Source organism: Anguilla rostrata, chromosome 16, assembly GCF_018555375.3.
Source record: "Anguilla rostrata isolate EN2019 chromosome 16, ASM1855537v3, whole genome shotgun sequence".
NCBI classification, from domain to species: domain Eukaryota; kingdom Metazoa; phylum Chordata; class Actinopteri; order Anguilliformes; family Anguillidae; genus Anguilla; species Anguilla rostrata.
This window is the reverse complement of record NC_057948.1, coordinates 23,721,404-23,740,958: the sequence shown is the minus strand read 5'-3', so window position 1 is coordinate 23,740,958 and position 19,555 is coordinate 23,721,404. Positions and strand designations below refer to the sequence as shown.

Here is a 19,555-nt window from a genome sequence, read left to right as displayed (position 1 = left end):
AAATAAATAAATAAATAAAAAATACAACTACGTGTTAGCCAAATTTTAAAGTCTTTTTTTGTGGAATGGAATTTCCTTATGGAATTTTTCGCAGAATCAAATTATTATTTCTGGGCTTCACACAAGTGGAGAATTTACCCTGAAAATGATCGCCACAAACACATCTTTTACCATTTTAGAAAATCAAATCAGAGCTGCAGTTGGTCTGGAATTGATCACAAGACTTCACTAATAAGCCAGTGTGTTTTACAGTTTTAATAACAAAGTAAAATAGGTCTTTCATTTGATGTGGAGATGCTGATCTCATTTGATGTGGATATGCTGATCCTAGTTTTCTTCTTTAAAATCATTTTTTTAGGCAAGCAGTTATTATAATAGTCTACTCAAAATTCAATGTCTTTAAACATAAAAACCAAACCATGCATCTTTGCCAGTACTATTTGAGAACCTTCCATTGACATCTATGCTGATAATATAGGAAGCTTTCAGAGGGACAGATGCAGAGTAATTAGAGGAAATGCCACAGATGCACACACAGCACAGATCTATACAGACTGGTCTACTAAAGTGCACAAAGGATGTCCATTCTCCATGAAAAATCCATAAACATGCAATTCAGTTAATTTCATTTTAACTTGCTTTTCATAGAGACACAATAAAAACATTCAGGCTCATTTGAACCAAGTACCAGGCCTTGCTCCATACCAGGTCAGGTTAAGCTCTATTTAGCCCTCATCTCAAACTCAGGTTTTTTAATGGCGTTTAGGAATAGACTCACACAAAGAGAGGAAAGCCTACTGCATGATGATTATTATTATTATTATTACCTTCACATTTCTGAGTGACATCGCTGAACCTGTGTCCTGCAGGGCACTTGCACTCAAAGGAGCCGATGGTGTTAATGCAGTTCCCTCCCCGGCACAGTCCAGGAATGGCCTGGCACTCGTCCACATCTGCCAACAACATTCACATACAAAAAATTAAATACAAACAAGATCACGTCTAATTGCTTTCTAGTCCCACAAAATGAATTAGCAAGATAATTAATCAGTAAGAGTGTAATGCTGCAGTAAAGGGAATCTTCAATAAAGCTGTGGCAATACCCAGGTATGCGCAACAGCTACTGTGAGTGGGCCAAAATCACACTGCTGCAGCCCTGTTGAAGCTGGGAGCAGAGTAAACATGAGGCAGTGGTTTTAGTCTGGTTTGGAGGGTGGCGGGGCCGGTGTTGCATTTGGACTCACTGTTACATTCACAGGAGCTGAACTTTTCCTCCTGCTGCTATGGCCTGCAGGCACCATGGTCTTTTCACCTTCACTGTACATACAGTACATCAGCACCGCAGACCCAGATGACCCCCCCCCCCCCTCTGATTTTTCACTCTTAGAGGAACGATGATGATGATTAATGACCAATGTCATCGGTATTAGATATATGGCCCCCCTGTCACACCACTGGACACACAAAGTCAGGGAGCATGTTAAACTCTTGTGTGTGTGCGTGTGACAGTGAGTGTGTGTGTGTGTGTGCGCGCGCGCACGTGTGTGTGTGTGCTTGTGTGTGCATGTGTGTGTGTGTGTATGTGTGTGCCTGTCAGTGTGTGTGCATGCATGTGCGTGTGTGTGTGTGTGTGTGTGTGCAGGTGTGTGGGTGGATGAGTGGGCTTGCAGATGCATGGCCTGCAGAGTGCCCTAAATATGTCAACCGCCCCAGAGGCCAGAAGATATGGGCTGAGAACCGGAGCCATACGCACAGAGCAGTATATCACAGACACCACTCCATCCCTGCCCCGCCCACCATGCTAACTCTCTCCAGTCCAGACCACAATGGGGTTTTATATAGCTGGAGGGGTAAGAGAGCTGGACCAGTCAGACACATCCAAATAGGGAGTCCAGAACTTTCCATCATCAAAGCATGACCAACCTGTCCTGATCCACACCAATGCTGTAGCAATCTCACATGGAGCATAAGCAGCTCTGTGGGGTTATTGTGGATGCACAGACAGCAGTAGTGTATTCTTTGTGCAAGAAAGAATACCCACACTCACAACAATAGACACACTGACAACTGCATATAATCCTGACTGATAACAATATTCTCAAACGCCAACCAATAACAAACATCTGTGCCACATTACACAGACTTAAAATGTATAAATTAGACTTTTCTGGTTTTATTAAGGTCAGAAGTTTTCATGGCTGCTCACAGCTGTGTTCATAAAAGCTAGAGGCACTTGCTATATGCATGCTAATGAAGAACAGATGTTAAAAAATTCAAGAAAAAATCATACAATGTCAGCTACAAATAGTTGGACTTTTTCAACTAACTCCAATGCTGCAGCATCTGTGCAACTATTCTCTGAAGAGTAACACAGTAAAGCTGTTAACATCTATTGAAAATTCTATGATTACAAAAATAGTGAAAAGAAAGTATGTGTTCTTAGCCTATGGCTACATAGGATAATGGGATGCAGGTGACAGATGGCTGCAAGGCGAGAGGCAAGTGCTGTACCTTGACAAGCTCCCGTTTGGTGGTTTGGAATAAAACCACGGCGACAGGGGCGGGGCTGGGTGGGGCACATCTCACAGGGGTGTCCCCAGGCGCGCCCCACAGTGGCACAGCACAGTGTCTTGGTGCACACGATGCCCGTCAGCTGGCCCTGGCACATCAGGTTACTGACGGTGGAAAAGCAGGGCCCGGTCCGGTAATCTGTGAACAGCATAGCATCAGTGGGGACACGCATCACCACAACAACAGCACAAGTGTACATACGATAAATCACCATCTGCACTGTCTATTATAAAGGGTACCGCTACTGGTAATATATATATTTTATAGCTTCCTGACACTGAATATTTTACCAGGAAGCAAAATAATATGACTTGAACTATATCAGACCTTTTATTTTTGTATTTATTTTCTTGGCCGATCCATCTTTTTTCTGGTAAATTTAATCAATATGAATATTCAGAACAAGAAAAATAAACATGTTTATTCAATTTGTTTTTGGGCATGTTTCCTTGGCGAGCAGACACAAAGCAGTTGTCAAGCAGATACAACAAGCTGTTGTGAAAACAGTGTTAATTTATCCCTCGCACCGCATAAAAAGTGTTTCCTTGGAAATGCTCAGCATTAAGCACACAAAACACTCTGAGAACAGTTCCACCTGAACTGAAGTGCAAATCAACTGAAAACAGGGCCATTTTCTCATTATCACATAAAACCACAAAGAACGGGAGGCTTTGGCTGTGAACCAAGTAAAATAAAATGAACATTCAAGGCAGAAGAGTATTGCTACACTGACCCCCAGTTACACAGCGACAATCCAAATTCAGAAACCACCTCCACTTCACACAGGCCAAAAGAGGAAAATTATGAAAAACAAGGTCCTATCCCAATATCATATATTATTATTTAAATTAATTAAAAACTGTTTTTCTCCTTTCAGATGAGATCACCAAAACAGCACCAGTCATGTCGGCTTTAAGTCTCTGACCCTTTAAGTCTTTACCTACATTAAATGCTTCAAACATAATTGGGTCATCCTCACTCTGTAAGTGTAATTAAGTACTTCTCCAGGCACAGAAGGACATGCTAGGGGAGCCCTGAACTTGCAGGAGAATAAACCCAAATCCCAGAACAGCCTCAATCAAGAGGCACACTAGACCCAGATAAAAACAGGAAATGACTGCGAAATGAACACAAACTCTTGGCTGAATCCTTAGTGATGATGAAGGCTTTGGGAAGATCAAACTAAATATCAGGCTTACAGCATAGATTGGAGACAAATGGTTTCTCTCATTTAAAGAAAATCCCTTTCAAAACAAAAACAAGGATGAAAACATTTGGGGAAATATTGATGGGGGGGGGGGAGTGGGAGGTTGACACTGGGAATGCAATGCTTCCCATCATAAATTCTGTATTTACCCCCAGTTTGGACACACGCAAAGCCAATCAATAAGATAACTTGCAACCGACCCAACCTTTTTTTTTAGGAAACAGCATGTGTCAGTGACTATTGTCACAAATATGGAGGTCTCACACCATGAGGCAACAGCTGGGTCCTCCCAGCATTCGGCTCCTTACACGAGAGCGGGATACGCCCACTTCTCCGTCTCCATCCAACATCTGGAAGCAATCTGGCACGCTCCACTTCACAGGCGGATAAGCAATAGGCAACAGTATCCCACATTTACAGGGCAAGGGGAATATGCTCACACAGGAGAGTAATACCCAGCCCTATCAGTCATTTGGACTGCATGCAAATGCGCATGCTGGATGTAATCACACTGTTTACTTTCACCTCAACGGTGTAACGTATCAGAGACAATTTGTGTAGAAACTGAAGCACGATTTCTTTGGAAAGTCTCAACAAAAAAATCATTGGTTGATCTGGTTTCATTTATAATTATACATTACATTAATTATTTAACTGAGCTATTTCTACACTTGGCAGAGGCCCTGAAGTACAAACAATAAGATATACTCCAGTGTTGGTCACACCACCATTAACCATGTTTCCGCTCTTTGTTCACCTTAACACTAGAATGGAAATGTTTATGCATCATTGACAGCCTTAGAGAGTCCAAAGATTTACATTTAATTAAATATAACTATGGTTTAGTTCAAAGATCATACAGTGTACAATGATTTTCATTTAAAAATATAATTTGAAACTTTTGTACAGCCATTAAACAGTTAGACTTTATGCGCTGTGCAAAGTAATCAACTGCGCCATGCAGCCAATCAGGGAGGAGGTTCACTGGCATCAGCGTCACTCAGAGAGCGAGGGTTTCAGTCAGCAGGTCTGCCTCCACATCCCTGCGTAAGGGTAACTCCCCAAGTCTCGAAAGGGCCTGTTGTTCTGCCTATGGCAGCCACGCTAGACCTCTAACACAAGGACTGCACAGCTCAGTGCACTAGTGGACTGAAAAGCTACAGCACTAGGCAGCAGATTGCACCACTGAGAACAGACATCCAAGTCTGTGCTCTCCTAATCAATGGAACCAGACAGCAAATTAATCTGGGACTTCCAAAATATTAACATTATAAGCATGCTCTCTTTCGTATTCTGGAAAGATAGCTCTTCAACCATAAGAATAAACCTCATATTAAACTTAATAGCAAATAAAATCATTGCAGGTTGAAGGCTTTTCGCACATAACTTACGCAATGCTACTTTTACCAGGTGATGAGTTAACTTTTGCAATCAACAGCTTGAACTGGCCCATTAACAGCAGAGTAACAGAGCTTTAAATATAGTGAATGCACAGTCGGATGAATGAGTCATGAACGCTGGAAAAAAATACGGCTGCTATCAGGGTGTCAGGAAGCACTGGCAAAAGGACACAGTGAGTTCTTGTGCTTTCAACAAAACTTTTACTAAAGAGATGTATCTTTCAGGAGCGCCTTCCAAAGACATGACCAGCGATAAACGAGCGTCTCAAATGTCAAATTACACAAGAGAAGACTGCCTTAGCGTGGGCTGCCCGCTGCAAAGAGCTATAACCTCTGGATGATAAAACAGAGCCAGGACCTAGAAGTGCTTTGGATACAGTACAGTTGTTTAGTAAACTCTTCCATTCTGTTAAAACCTCAAACCTGAGCCAGTTTCCAATGAATGTCCTTTGAGTATAGGGCAAGATTTATAGGGTGAACAGGGTGATACAAATGTTGAATGATCGGAGAAGTTTAGAAGAAGAAAAAGAAAAAAAGGTGCCAAGCCTGTTGGGTGAAATAAAGCAAAACTATCTTGCTTGTAAAGTGGAGACCAGCTACCAGACATGGACTGGAGAGGGAACCAAGGTACACAGCAGAACCGTGAGATCCATCCATAACAAGGTTAGCACGAAGCTTGAATTTTTCCAGACACAAGTATTTTTAACTTTAATAATGACACTTTGATCATTATATGAGGCTGGAAGTAATCCGACAAGAAGCTCCAGTTATTAAACTGGCTTATCTCTGGTCTTTCACATAAAAAGCTCATCTTTAACAGTGAGAGAGGACTGAAGGTTGGGAAAATGAGGAGGATTGGCAACAATTATGAGCATAATCTATTATCCCACGTATAAACTATTCAGGGTTCAATTCCAGCACATCTGCATCTAATAGTTTCAAGGACAGATGAGTCAAGATGGATAATTTATGTCAAATCCAAAATGAGGACAATGGACAGACATGCAGGCACGCACATGTATACACTCAAATAAGCATGCACACACAAGCATGTGCATGTACCCCTATGGAAAAATATGCAGACATGCACACAAAGGGCATTCATGCATATACATGTCTTCAGCCCATTATTGGATCATTTCCCACATACAGGCCCTGATAATCATCTGACACAATTTAAACAGGCATCTGAAGGGAAACAACTTCATGCATAAAGCTTTCATCATGTCCTTTATTTAAGAACATAAAACATATGGGCAAAGATGAACAACAGAACAGAACGCACTACCCAAACCTCCATTCCGGCTCTGCCATTCAACAGTAGTCACTACTCTAGACAAGAACACAACGGCTGTGTAAGTGTTGAAGTGCATGCGAGTGTTTTTCAGTGCGTTATTGCTGGGACTCCTGGAAACGTAGGTGTGGCACGCACTCGCCACACCAGACCAGAGCACTCTTAGATCATCAAAATAAGTTTAAATAAGAGAGAGAACCCTGTCCTGTCCCACAACTCTTATTTAGTTTGACTCCCATGTCTGGGAAAGCCCCAAAGCATCAAGGGAAGGGGCTTCTGAAAGACAGGTTCCAGAAAAGAAGCCCAAGGGAAGAGATCAGCGGGTGTCACCGTGATACCACTCGAGCATCTGCTAAAGCACACAGCTTTAATTAATGATGGGACACAAACACTCCCAACCCAACCCCAGCTGAATACAATGACACCTGTTTTCAGGAGTTCAGGGAGTTTCATCATTCCCATGGAAACCCGAAGGCAAATGGGTCTTGAGCTTTTTCTGTGATGTGTCCAGAGCCAAAACAAACACAGTGCCATGACAAAGTATTTTCCTGATTTCCTCTATCATTGAATATTTTTCATACTGAATGGTTTCAGATCTTTAGACCAATTTTTTTTTTAAGTTTGTTTGAATGAAGCATTGAAAAGCAGTCTACCTCTCTCACACTGGGTCCCAGTGAAGCCATAGGTGCAGGCACAGCGGTTTGGGGCGATACACCGCCCCCCGTTCAAACATCCCATTTCACACACCGCTGCAAGGTAAGAGAAAGACAAAAAATACTGAGTCCCTGGTTTCCCATTTCCACCAGAAAATAGAAACAAGTCCAGATCACTGAATATGTACGCGCATGTAATCTAACAATACCCACATCACAAATGTGTTTATATAATCAAACAATACCCAGATCATTACATGTGTAAATATAATCAAACAATACCAAGACCAATTAACATTTGACTTCATCTACTAATACCCAGATCGGTGCAGAAAAAAAGTAAAAATCACTCTTCTACCTACAACCACAGATCCTGGATCAGTCCATCCTCTGCCATAAAGGGTAAGAAGTGATTAGGCCGATCCCAGGGCAGTTGATTTGGTGTTTGTGGTATAATCAATGTTTAGACTGATCCTAGGTCAGTTGAAGTGGTATTCGTGGTAAAATCAGTGGTTCTGGCAGAACCTAGGTCAATTGAAGTGGTGTTTGTGGTAAAATCAATGGTTCTGGCTGATCCTAGGACCTAGGTTAGTTGAAGCGGTGTTTGTGGTAAAATCAGTGGTTCTGGCTGATCCTAGGTCAGCTGACGGAGTGTGTGAGGGGTGCTCACGCTGGCCACAGTTTGCCCCAGAGAAGCCGTTCTGACACCGGCAGTGGTCCTCCTCACAGCTGCCTCCATTCATGCAGCGAGTGCTACAGTGCTGGACTGCAGGGGAGGGAGAGAGAAAGAGGAAGAAAAGGAGGGAGGGAGAAAGAGAGAAGAGACAGAGACAAAATTAAAGGGAAAGGAGGAGTGTGCAGCAGATGAAGAGAGGGAAGAGAAAGAAAAAAGGAAGAGGGACAGGGTGCAGGAGAAGGAGACAGAGAGAGAGAAAGCGAGAGAGTGAGAGAATACAAAAATGCCAAATACATTAAAACATAATCATACGCAAGCAAAAAGAAATGCAAAATAAAAAAATAGTCTCATACTAAATGTGCACATGTGGGAATGCATGGATGAGTGGATGAGTCTGTACATTTACGTGCGTTGAGCAGACCTTACATTGGCATACAGTGGGTCACATTTCAAAGGTGTGGGGGGAGAGTGAGTAATGGTTCCTCAAAAGGTGACGGGAACATGCCCCCCAATCTCCGGCCATAAAAGGCCAAGTAATCTATAATGCAATATCCCATTCATTCAGTCTCTGACATAAACTGCTGGTTTCTGCTTCATAACTTTGTAGTGACTCCAGCTGCCAGCCATATTGCATGGAGATTACTCATAGTATTGCAGGCCAGCTTGGACCCCTTACAAGCTCATATTATAAGCAGCAACATTTCACTCAATGCAGACAGAGCAGTTTGTGTTACAACATATGTTTAGTATATTGACTTTATTTAATATAACACAAGATTCAATTTTCACATGATTACATTTCATTACACTGATGTGAAGCAAACTGGTTGTCCTTTAAAAAGGTCTAAAAAAAAAAAAGTGTAACTTCAGGTTCAGAGCTCTGTTTATGCGGTATCCAACAAAAACAGGCAGAATTATTTTTTTTGTGAGTGACAGGAAATTGCATCGTCCGACAAGTGAAGAGGGAACTTCAGCACCAGCTGCTCTAATAGTGTCTCCCATGAAAGAGACAATGGTGCGGTCAAGAGGAACACCAGCGTCCAGCGTGCAAAGCCAGAGAGCTGGACCCTAGACGCCTGGACACACACATACGTCACAGTGATTCAGCTCTTTGACATTTTTAAGACACAGATGTGATTCTGTGAAATCCCGGGCCTGCACCAGGCAAGTGACGCCATCAGGGAAAGCACAAACAGTCTGATGCCATGGCAGCTGTTCTCATGGTAACGTACCTGACTTTGAACCACAGGATGGAGCGACCAGTCCATTCGGGCAGGTGCACATATTGGGTCTGGAACAAAATCCATCCCCGCAGGAGCTACGGCAGATTGCTGAGGGGGGAAAAGCAACCTGTCAGGTCTCAGACTGTGAGCGATGGGAGGGGAGAAATGCGCCAGGTTGTTATGAGGTTGAAACCCCAATGGACAATGTCATGTGAGCACTCTAGTACAGTGCATTACATTCATCTAGCAGATGGTCTTAGCCAGAGTGACTCCATATGATCAGAGAACTGTTGTAAATGATAAAATGGGAGGGAGCGCAAGAGAAACAGCTGCAGAGCAATGACCAACCGCAAGGGAAGCGAGTGAGAGAAGTAATCCAGCTGGACCAATCAGCTGTAATGTAGCCCATGATCTTACCTCCTCTGTTTACATTCATATGCATGCTCATTAGCAGCCCTGTCAAACACAAGTGTCCCCACAGAGGAGACAGCACAGGCCTATAATATCTCTAAGCTAGGAGTGCAGAACATAGCATTGAACAGTAATATCACTGAACTGCCATTGCAGAAACTGTACTAACCTACAGTACTCCTCAACTACCATCAGAAAAGTGTGCTTCCTTTCCCATCTCAGTGCAAGGCACATTTACACCTGCCTGAGTGGGTGTGTCCCTGAGCTATCATTCCCATTATTTAACTAATACCCCTACATACTGCACTCCTACGGTTTTCTAATAAATCACTCTTCGGGACTAAACCATGCCAAATAATGAATAAAGACTCTTCTGCTCTCTCACTCCAAGACTTTGGATTTAAATTGAAAGAAAAACCACTAGTTTCTGACACATATCAAATTATATCCTTTTCCTGTTACGGAGCAAGTGTGACAGCAGAAAACTGTGGGCGGAGCTTAGCTGTGACTTGTATGCGACTCACGGACAATGCACTGGTTTCCTCCAGGAAGGGTCTTCCATCCGGGGCAGCAGTAGGCATTGAAACGGGATCCACACACGTTGGGCCTAAAACATAAAGGGAATAAAATGAATGCTGAAGAGGAGGAGGCTGTCCCTCCTAGAGCTTCATAATGAGAGCTGGGGGGCATTATACAGAGGAGGAAAATCCTATTTGCTTATCAGCCAGTAGGCATAACTAATTACTGAAAACAGCTGGCTAAGTTCATTCATCCATCCATCCATTCATCCATTATCAATACCCACTTATCCTCGTCACGATCACGGAGGGTGCTGGAGCCTATCCCAGCGTGCACTGGGCGAGAAGCAGGAATACACCCTGGACATGCCGCCAATTTATCACAGGTGAGTTCCTTCATTGGTGGAAGAAACATCTGACTGGACTTTTACTTTCTGACCCCTGGACTTTCCACCTCTGTCATTATGTCACAGCCATTAAGTGTGAATACCGGTTTACTGTTCAGGAGCAGATTGAACACTCTCATACATGCTTTTTTAATCAATATAACCTATGCATAACTGCTTGTGTATTACTGCTGCTGCTAACCCGTGTTTAAATGATGAAAAGATAATGTATGAAGGAAATTCTCATAATGACCACAGTCCCCAGTACCATTGTTGCATGTCATAGAAAATAATCTCTAAAGACATTGAGCCGATACATCTAGACCTACACAATGCAATAATGATGCATGTTGCCTGAAGATCTCATCAAACATAACAGCACATAGCTGCAAGATAAATGTCTTTGAATTGTAAAACGGTTTCTTGCTTTTCCATTAGAAGCATTTTTTACACACTGTTATCATTTTTTATAAAAAATAAAAAATATAATAGAATATTTATCAATACATCTTGAATCACCTTTATCCAAATTCAGATATATATTACATTCCTATACTTTCATTTTGGCCTCACAGATCTCCAGCTAAAGCACTGGCCTTTCACTTAATTATTGTGCCCATAATTCAAAGCAACCCATCCAGCATCAATCAATCCAGGGCTAAGCTTCAGTCGGAAAGGGACAGCACCACCTGGTGGTATAATTATGCGAGTACCAACATGAGTAGCACTCCAAAACAGCGGTTCACTAACTTTCCAAGCCTGAGAACAATTAAATTAGAGCAAATACTGTCTGTGATCCACGCATTCTTAAAAAGTTAGTTAATGAAATATTTTAACATGTACACAATGCAATAATTAAGTGACTAAAAATAACTTCTTTTTTTTTTTAGAAGTACAAGTGGGCTTGAATGTACCAATTAATTTCCTCAGCAGTTTCCTATTCATTTTACTGTGACTTACATTTGCTATCCCTAGCCTAGATTTGTGGTTTTTAAAAACTTGTTTGCTGCAGTGTTGCCCAAACTGAGGTCTTACACACATTTTTAACACACAGAAATGCACACCAGTCAAATGAAACACTGCACTAGTTACATACTCTGCATTAGTTAGTGGCATCTGATACCAGATGAATTTCGTAGAGACAATGACAATTTCTTCTGTTACTAAAACAAATTAATAATAAGAATGACAAGGACAATAACTTAATTTTCAATAATCATAATGTCGGTAAGGTTGTATCAATGTATGTCTTGTGATTACTAACAGTGATCAAGCACTGCACAATGCATTTAACCCTAACAATTAGAAAGTGACTCAATCCCTGCCAAAGAAAAATGACAAAATATCTCTTTCAAAATTATTATTATTAAAAAAAAGTTCTCTATAGTGTGAAATGCCATTCATCTCATAAAACATAAAACAATTTCTCCATTGCTATTATTTTTCTCTGTATTAGACCAACATCAAAAATTTCAGATTTAAGCATTTGTGTAAATGGATATACAGTGAGCTCCATAATGCTTGAGGCAAACATTTTTTCTTTTTCTTAAGTATCTTTTTTAAAAGATTTCTTTTCTTGATTTGGCTCCATACTCAACTTATTTGTAATCAAACAATTCACATATGGTTGAAGTGCCCATTCTAAGATTTTATTTAAGGGTATTTTTATACATTTTGGTTTTACCATGTGGACATAAATGGCTTGACAGGTGTTTCTGATCAGTCAGGTGTGTTCAATTGCTTCTGTAGTGCAGGTATTCATCAGTTTTCAGTAACTGGTTTGGATTCTAGGCTTTTTATTTCCTTTGGAGTCTGTTATTGGCATTTGCCAACATGATGACCAGAGTTGTGCCAATGAAAGTCAAGGAAGCCATTATGAGACTGAGAAATGAAAAAAAAGCTTTTTTTGTAAGCTTAGGCTTACCAAAATGGAACATCATTAAGAAGGAAGAGGGCACTGATGAGCTCAGTAATCGCAAAGACCCTGGTAGGTCAAGGAAGCTTCTACAGCTGATGACCAAAGAATTCTCCCCATTCCCCATTCAAAAATCCCCAACTGTCGGTCACCGACAGATCAGAAACATTCTTCAGGAGGCAGGCCTGGTTGAGTCAGTGAAGACTGTCGGCAGAAGACTTCACAAACAGAACTACAGAGGCTACACTGCAAGATGAACACTGCAGGATGGCCAGGTTACAGTTCACTAAGAAGTGCATAAAAAAGCTTGAGAGTTCTAGATAATGGTCTTTTGGACACGAGACCAAGATTTACTTGTATCAGGTGATGGCAAGAATAAAGAGTAGAGGACTGACGGAACTGCCCAATATTCGAAGCACCCCACCTCATATGCGAAACATGATGGTGGGGGTTTGACAAGCTCACTTGACTTCATTGATGATGTAACTGCTGATAGCAGCAGCAGAATGAATTATGAACTGCAAAGAAGCACTGCTTCAACCAAATACCGAACTCCAAACGCATTGGATAGCATTTCATCCTACAGCAAGATAAGGATCCCAAAAATATTGCTAAAGCAACAAATTAATTTTTCAAAGCCATTTTAAACTTACATTCCCGTCATTTACAGCGTGTCTTTAGTGAATGGTCTGTAAGATGTTAAGCTGGAGCCAGAGTAAAAATAGATCCGATTGGTCTATGCGCTCCTAAAAAGTGCCCCGAAGCATTTTTGGCATTAATCATCAATATGTAGCCTATTATTATCAGGGGCTGTGAGCTACAACAGACGGTAGAGGTAGTCAGAAAAAACTGCATGAATAGTCAGAACAGATAAGTCTTTTGACGTTTGCAAATCCATATAAACAGTGTGAAAATTACCCCTTCAGCACTTCTTGACCTCCACCTCTCCTCTTAGCCCGGTTTGCTCTCGGTACAACTTCCTTGTCGATGTCACCGTCTGCCGCGGAGCCATCTGCAGCAGTGACAGTCAGCGACAAGACAGCGGCGAGTCCCAGAGCTAAAGTCTGCAACCTTCCGCGCAACATACTGCTATTGCTCAGGTTCTCTTCTTTAAGTGTACGGACTGTAGTACTCCACTTTAAAAAGTACAATAAGGCGTTTCTAATGAAGTGGTTCTCTTCCCAATCCAACAGGCTTCTCCGTTCCCCCGCTCTTATGGACAAAACTGCGAAACAAAAATATATACGTTCATTTAAAGAAATTCCGCCCCATAGGTCGCAAAAGATGCTCTTCCATAACCCAGGGCTATAGAACAGATGGCATGGGGCAGCTGAAAGAAAATAACTGCAACCAAAGTCGAGAGACTTTTGCACCGCAGCTTTTAACGAACACATGCACGTCTAAGTAACTTGACAAATATCCTAAATAACGGATGCATAAAATGCATCTATGCGCACATTACATCGTTCAAGCAACTTATGATATCTTTTGCAAAAGGTAAAAATAAAACAAATGAACTGCTGTACCTTCTCTCCAATAGGAGCAAAAGTCTTCAGTCCCGCCCAAGAAAAAATGCTAATGGTTTTTATACAGCTGGTACATTACTGGATAAACATTTTTAAAAAGGAAAGAAATGAGGCATAAAACCTCGAGCAGAACAAAACGACTGGAAAATTATTTAAAGTTAGCCATATTTTAGTATTCCACAGAAAATGTGCAGATTTAATACCGATACTCCGCTTTAAATGATATTTAGAGCAGTTTGAAAACTATACTGGGACTGATCAGATTTTTATCTCCTCCTGTACTTTCTGTCCAGCTCCAAGTTCGACGCTCACCCCCTTTTCCTTCTCAAAAACCTTTTCTCTTACTCTCGCGATACGCAGATAGCAGAAATGATGCGTACATTTATTATAGTGGGTCAAACAAGAGAAACAGACTATGCTTTACAATTTGGTGCGTTGTAAAGACGTTTCAAATAATTATGGATAACTGTGCCAACCAGTTGAGGTTAGGAAAACAGAACGCACTGGCAGTCTTTAAATACCTTGCTCTCGCTCTTAAAATTCATACCAAACCAAAGGGAAAGGTCGAAAGCATATATCTTATAAATCAGTATTTTGTGGTTAGCAGTATTTATGAAATGTTATCCGTTTGAATTAATACCAACCATTAGCACCAATTTTACGGCTTTGAATCCGTACATACTAAGATCCCTAAAATATTAACTAAAAACCTCATGCGGCTTAAAAGTTGAAAGATGTTCAGGAAATTAGTTTTGAACCAGAGCAGTAAGTATCTAGAAAGAAAAGGTTATTTTACGCCTATTCATATAATACAATGAACACAATACATATTAAATCTCTCTAAAAGGAATTCCTTAAGAATAATTGAAGTGGTCTCGTTATTTTAGCGTCATATTAAGGATGAACAATCTCATCAACACGTCTACCAAAAACGCGTTCAGCATGTCTGCGTCACTCTGTGGCAGACTGTTGAATAAGGCTGATTCCTTATAAATGCGCTCCGCGTGCATTCGGCGTTAGGGCGGAGCTCAGCTACCCCGCGAAACATTGTTAATGGACCAGGACTCAAAGCCAACTTAAAGCTTGTTTCTTGCCTACCCCCTACATAAATATGACTGAAATCTATCTAAAGCACGAGGATTCATGAGGAGTGTCTTTTCTCCCCTCATGCACCTGTGCTCAAACACACGTGTGTGTGTGTGTGTGTGAGTGAGTAATAGAGAGAGAGGGGAGAGAGAGACAGAGAGAGAAATCAGTGCTATCAATTAAATGAAAATTTAAAAAAAGAAATTAATCAACTGACATCAGAGAAGATCTGTTCACACCACCAACTGATGGCCAGTTTGTTACCCAAGCACCGCCACATTTACCTCTGCTGAGGTTGATGGATGTGGAAGCCATCATCCACCCATGAGCCATTTCTGCTGCGCCAACAGCTGTGGTAGGCTCATTACAGCTACCGCATGACATCATATTTCATCTACAACAAAAGACTACAGAAACACTCTGTTATACAACCATTTTTCTTTCACCATTGATGCATTTATCCTGTTCCAAAATAGTTTTTTTAAGTATTGTGCTACATCATCGTAGTATGCGCCAAACAATGAAAGTTCCATTAATGAGTGACCTACTTACAATTTAATTTTACAGCCATATAAGCATTTCCATTCATGAGTGATGTAAAATATAAGTTGAAACATACCACACTGTGTATCTTGCAGTGGGGGCTTTACCTTGGAGCTTTCTATCATATGCTCAATCCAGTCTTTTTGAGACTTCCCCATATTGTTTGTTGTCTTTGGCCCGGTTCAAGACTAATTTTATTTCCCTTTGTCTTGCCCCACAGCGAAAGAGTTGCCAGTATTGCAGAAATACTGCCAAGCAGCTTTACAAAAACCTGGGAAAGTCTCACACAGCCCATGGACACATGCATGTCTACTACGGGTCTGTCTATGAATTGTTCACAATGTCACTTTTTTATGAAACCGCAAGATAAGTCAAGTTGCCTGCGTTTAGCCTTCTTTGGCTGGATAAACATTCTAAACCAGATCATCTCTCTGGGCTTGGAAGTCATTCTCCAGCCCTCAGAGTAAATCACAAAATAAATCTTTTTCTCCTGTTCTCTTAATTTCTGCACCAAGTTCCAGGAGACGCGGAGCGCTCACTCATCGTCCATGTGTCTGACCCTACTTCATTCACTGACATGCCCCAGAGTGAGGATCATGAGTGTAACTGAGATAAACATGCGTGGACTGTACCCAATTTCACTGTCTTCTGTGCATGTGGGCACCTTTCACTATCTTTGCCATTGCACAACTGACAGTTTAGACCACAGTAAGCTTTTGAAAGAATGGCTGAGTGGGGGGTGGCCATGACACATATTCTAGTGGCCACTCTGGCCAGGATAAACATCCTGTAAGTATCCTGCTCATGCATGTTGATGCTGGTTGTAGTAGAGACACTGAATGAACAAGTGGGATTGAGAAAAAGAATTAGTGCAAAACAAATATATATATATATATATATATATATATATATATATATATATATGAGCGAGATTATGCTTACATCTTAACTGAGTGCATTACATCCTGAGGTCAGGGCGATGCAGTAAAGGGCCATCAGGACATCGCGTGTTCAGGTCTCCTGTAACTCACTGCACTCCCGCATTCCTGCAGGCAGATCAGAACACTGCATGGTAATACAAAGTACTGTAATGCCCAGGCCAAACACAATATAACGATTACACTCACCTGCGGGCTGGGCATTTTACTGCCACCTCACAAACAGGGTTCTCTCAGAACAAGAGTGCATTTGATCACAGCTCATCTGCCAATCAAAAGCAGCCCGCCGAATGACTGCAGCTGCAATGCAGTATAATGAAACAGAGAGCTCAAACTCATGCTGAACACATATAGTGTGATTGACGCAAGTCAACCTTGTCACCCTGTTCATGCAAGTTAATGTAGAGCCAGGGAAAACCGGAGGATCTGCAGCTCATCCAGCAGAACGTCATAGGACTGATAAAAGCGGAGCTCTTCTTGTTAAACTGCTCCCTCTCCTCTCGTTACCAATAGATTTGACAAGGTAGTGACCGTGCCATGGGACGTAGCCAGAGGATGGATGTTAGAATGTGAGCCAAGAAGTCCAGCGTGGGAAATGTCTGTTTAGGGAGGAACAACCCTGAAGAGAAGGGAAAAATATCAATGTGACAATCTGTCTCCCCACTCTCTCAACACAAATGGAGTCTTTTTTATTCTCGGTGATTCATAACAGTAAAGTCCCTCCAAAGATATTTTGGTAAGCAGCTTCATGTGTCATCAGAGATCAGGACGAGCCGAGTGGTTCTGTGTGTCGTTCATTCACAATTTTTCCATCAGCTTTTCTCTGGCCATTTTGAAGTTGCCTGGATGTTCGATTTAGGCTGAAACTTCAAGCATTCAGCCATCCTAGGGATAGAAACTTCCCACGCAGGAACCTCTAATCAACCCTGACCTGTACAGAGGATGCACAATGCGACACTCAAAGCATGTCATTGTTTGCAAGTTACGTATGGGCAAGGAGCAGGGAGATTGCAGAACTTAGCCATGAGAGAGTCTGGGGGGAAAGCCTCAGACATCAGAGAAACGGTGCTGTGCTGTCAGCGACCACAGCCCAACAATGGGACTTCATTACTGGGTTTTGCTCCTCATCTGAAATCAAAGGGAAACAGCGGTGTCAGAAACATTCTAAATGACAGCATGAAAGAAAATGCCTGTACATGCGTGTGCATGTGTGTTAAAAATACACTGAAGCAACAACCCAACGGCATTGTTGCACTCCAGTCATAAGAAAGTAAATTGAGTCAATCTACCTCACTGCAACCATTTGAATTGAAAACAGCACATTGCCGACTTAAACACACCCTTCGTTGAACCCACCTTATCAGTGCTTCTCTGAACTGAGGGTCTGTTCCTGGTATTACCAGAAGGTCAACTGTTGGGTGGGGCGGGGAGTCAAGACATCAGTACTCTGATCAAACATTTCATCTCCCTTTCCTTTACACTGATCAAAACGGTCAAATCCATTCATTCTCATGAATGCTTTTAGCCTACTTGGATCTGTTTATAACCACAACTGTTGCATTCTACAGCGATGTATTTGGATTTGGATGTGAAGAGCCGAGTTAATAAACAACAGCTGGTTCTGAAATGCATTTACACAAACGGGACAGCTGGCATTTCTGTCAGAGAAGGCGGTGCCCGGATTCCCCATGGCTGTCTTGCTCCATTTCAGAAAATGTGTGCATATAATCGGGTGAATGAGAGAAGTTCAGTTTTAATAGAGCAACAGTTAATGCTACAGACATTGTCTAATGAGCCATGTACCAGATGACTGCCATTGATACGTCCATCTCAGTCTCACTGGTCAAATATAGTGCAATACATTGGGGAGAGTCTACACTGCCAACAGTCTGTTCGCTTTAGCAAGTTTTAGCCCATGATCCTCGAAGCCAAATTAAACCCCCCAAAACACTTAACGTGTTAACAAATTGCATGAATAAACTTGAAGTTTGGCCCAAATATTCATTTGAAAGTGTTTAAAATCTCAGAACAGCAAGGGCCTTGTGGCAGTCCATAGGGTGGCCAACTACACTGTAGAAGTCCCCTCTGTCGGTCTTCCCAATGCCTGAATAAAGTTTTGTTTTTTTAATGCGCTGAGGGAGGTTAGTCCGTTCGAGTGCTTTATTAGTTTGTTTTCGAGTGTATATTTTCCAAATCGTTATGCATCAAGCACAATGTTGCAACAGCATAAAGTGACCGGTCAGTCTTCACTATCAAATTACGACATACAGGCAATTCATCCCCCAATAAGATTGGCATGTTCAGTGTCAGACACCCGGTAAGTTTCGTCCATGGAGATCCATGTAAAACAGCCTCTTCCCTTGGTCCTGAGAATAGAAAGTCTTCGTGTCTGCATTCTGAGACATGGCTGAAACAGGTTTAAAATCAATGACAATCTCCAAACGGGAGCTCGTTGCGAACTAGGTTCTCTTGTTCAGAATATGAGGTCTTCCGATGACATCATGCCGTACGTCATTGTTTTTCTTGGGGACTGTCCTGGGCGAGGCAGGAATGAGTCAGAGTTCTGCGTCCCCGATACCCCCGTTCTCCACCCTCTCCCGATGGACTGTTGCCAGATTCTTCCCTAAAATATCACACAACTTCATCCACAGTTGACGACGTTCAATCGTACCGCTTTAAGCCCCTCAACTGTAAAACTTATTTTCTAGGATACGAAACAAGCCAATGACCTTGTCTCATGACCTCAATCTGACAACAGATTCTTGCGACAGAAGGATGGCGATTGAATTTGAAATACCAGGTCTTACGCAAACTGTCCTTTCACCGGTGCGTCACGGGAGATGGAACTGTCAGGTCTCTTTGACCACTGATAATCATTTCACGCGTAGAATTTTTGCCCATTCTCTTCTATTGTCTGAACTTTCAAACAAACGTTTAAAGCATTTCACTGGCTACTCTTCTTTAGCCTATCGCATTCACTGTGGGCCACTAAGTGAACACATTCTTACCATGGCATTCATTCACAATGAAACGGTGCTTTGCAGAATAAAAAAAAAGTTATTTTTGTTAAAAAAAAATTTTAATTAAAAAAAAAAAACAAGTCCAGATGCAGATTGCATGAGGTTTCTTTAAATGCATATTATTTTCCTCGTTTATCAGCATAGAAAACCATCACCACACCAAGCTGCGCAGAAGAGTGGTTAACAAA

At 41.7% G+C, this 19,555-nt stretch overlaps 1 protein-coding gene across 1 annotated transcript in view; it reads right to left on the bottom strand.

Annotated features, from left to right (window-relative positions):
• LOC135242761 (fibrillin-1-like) overlaps positions 1–14,149 on the bottom strand; it is a 46,669-nt gene extending 32,520 nt beyond the window's left edge. The window contains exons 1-8 of the mRNA XM_064314032.1: positions 13,781–14,149; positions 13,173–13,479; positions 9,960–10,042; positions 9,034–9,132; positions 7,796–7,891; positions 7,126–7,221; positions 2,512–2,709; positions 828–953 (exon numbers count right to left, since the gene is read on the bottom strand). Of these exons, the coding sequence (XP_064170102.1) occupies positions 828–953; positions 2,512–2,709; positions 7,126–7,221; positions 7,796–7,891; positions 9,034–9,132; positions 9,960–10,042; positions 13,173–13,339 (865 nt within the window). The 5' untranslated portion in view covers positions 13,340–13,479; positions 13,781–14,149. The remainder of the gene's footprint in view (positions 1–827; positions 954–2,511; positions 2,710–7,125; positions 7,222–7,795; positions 7,892–9,033; positions 9,133–9,959; positions 10,043–13,172; positions 13,480–13,780) is intronic.
• Between the last annotated feature and the right edge of the window lie 5,406 nt (positions 14,150–19,555).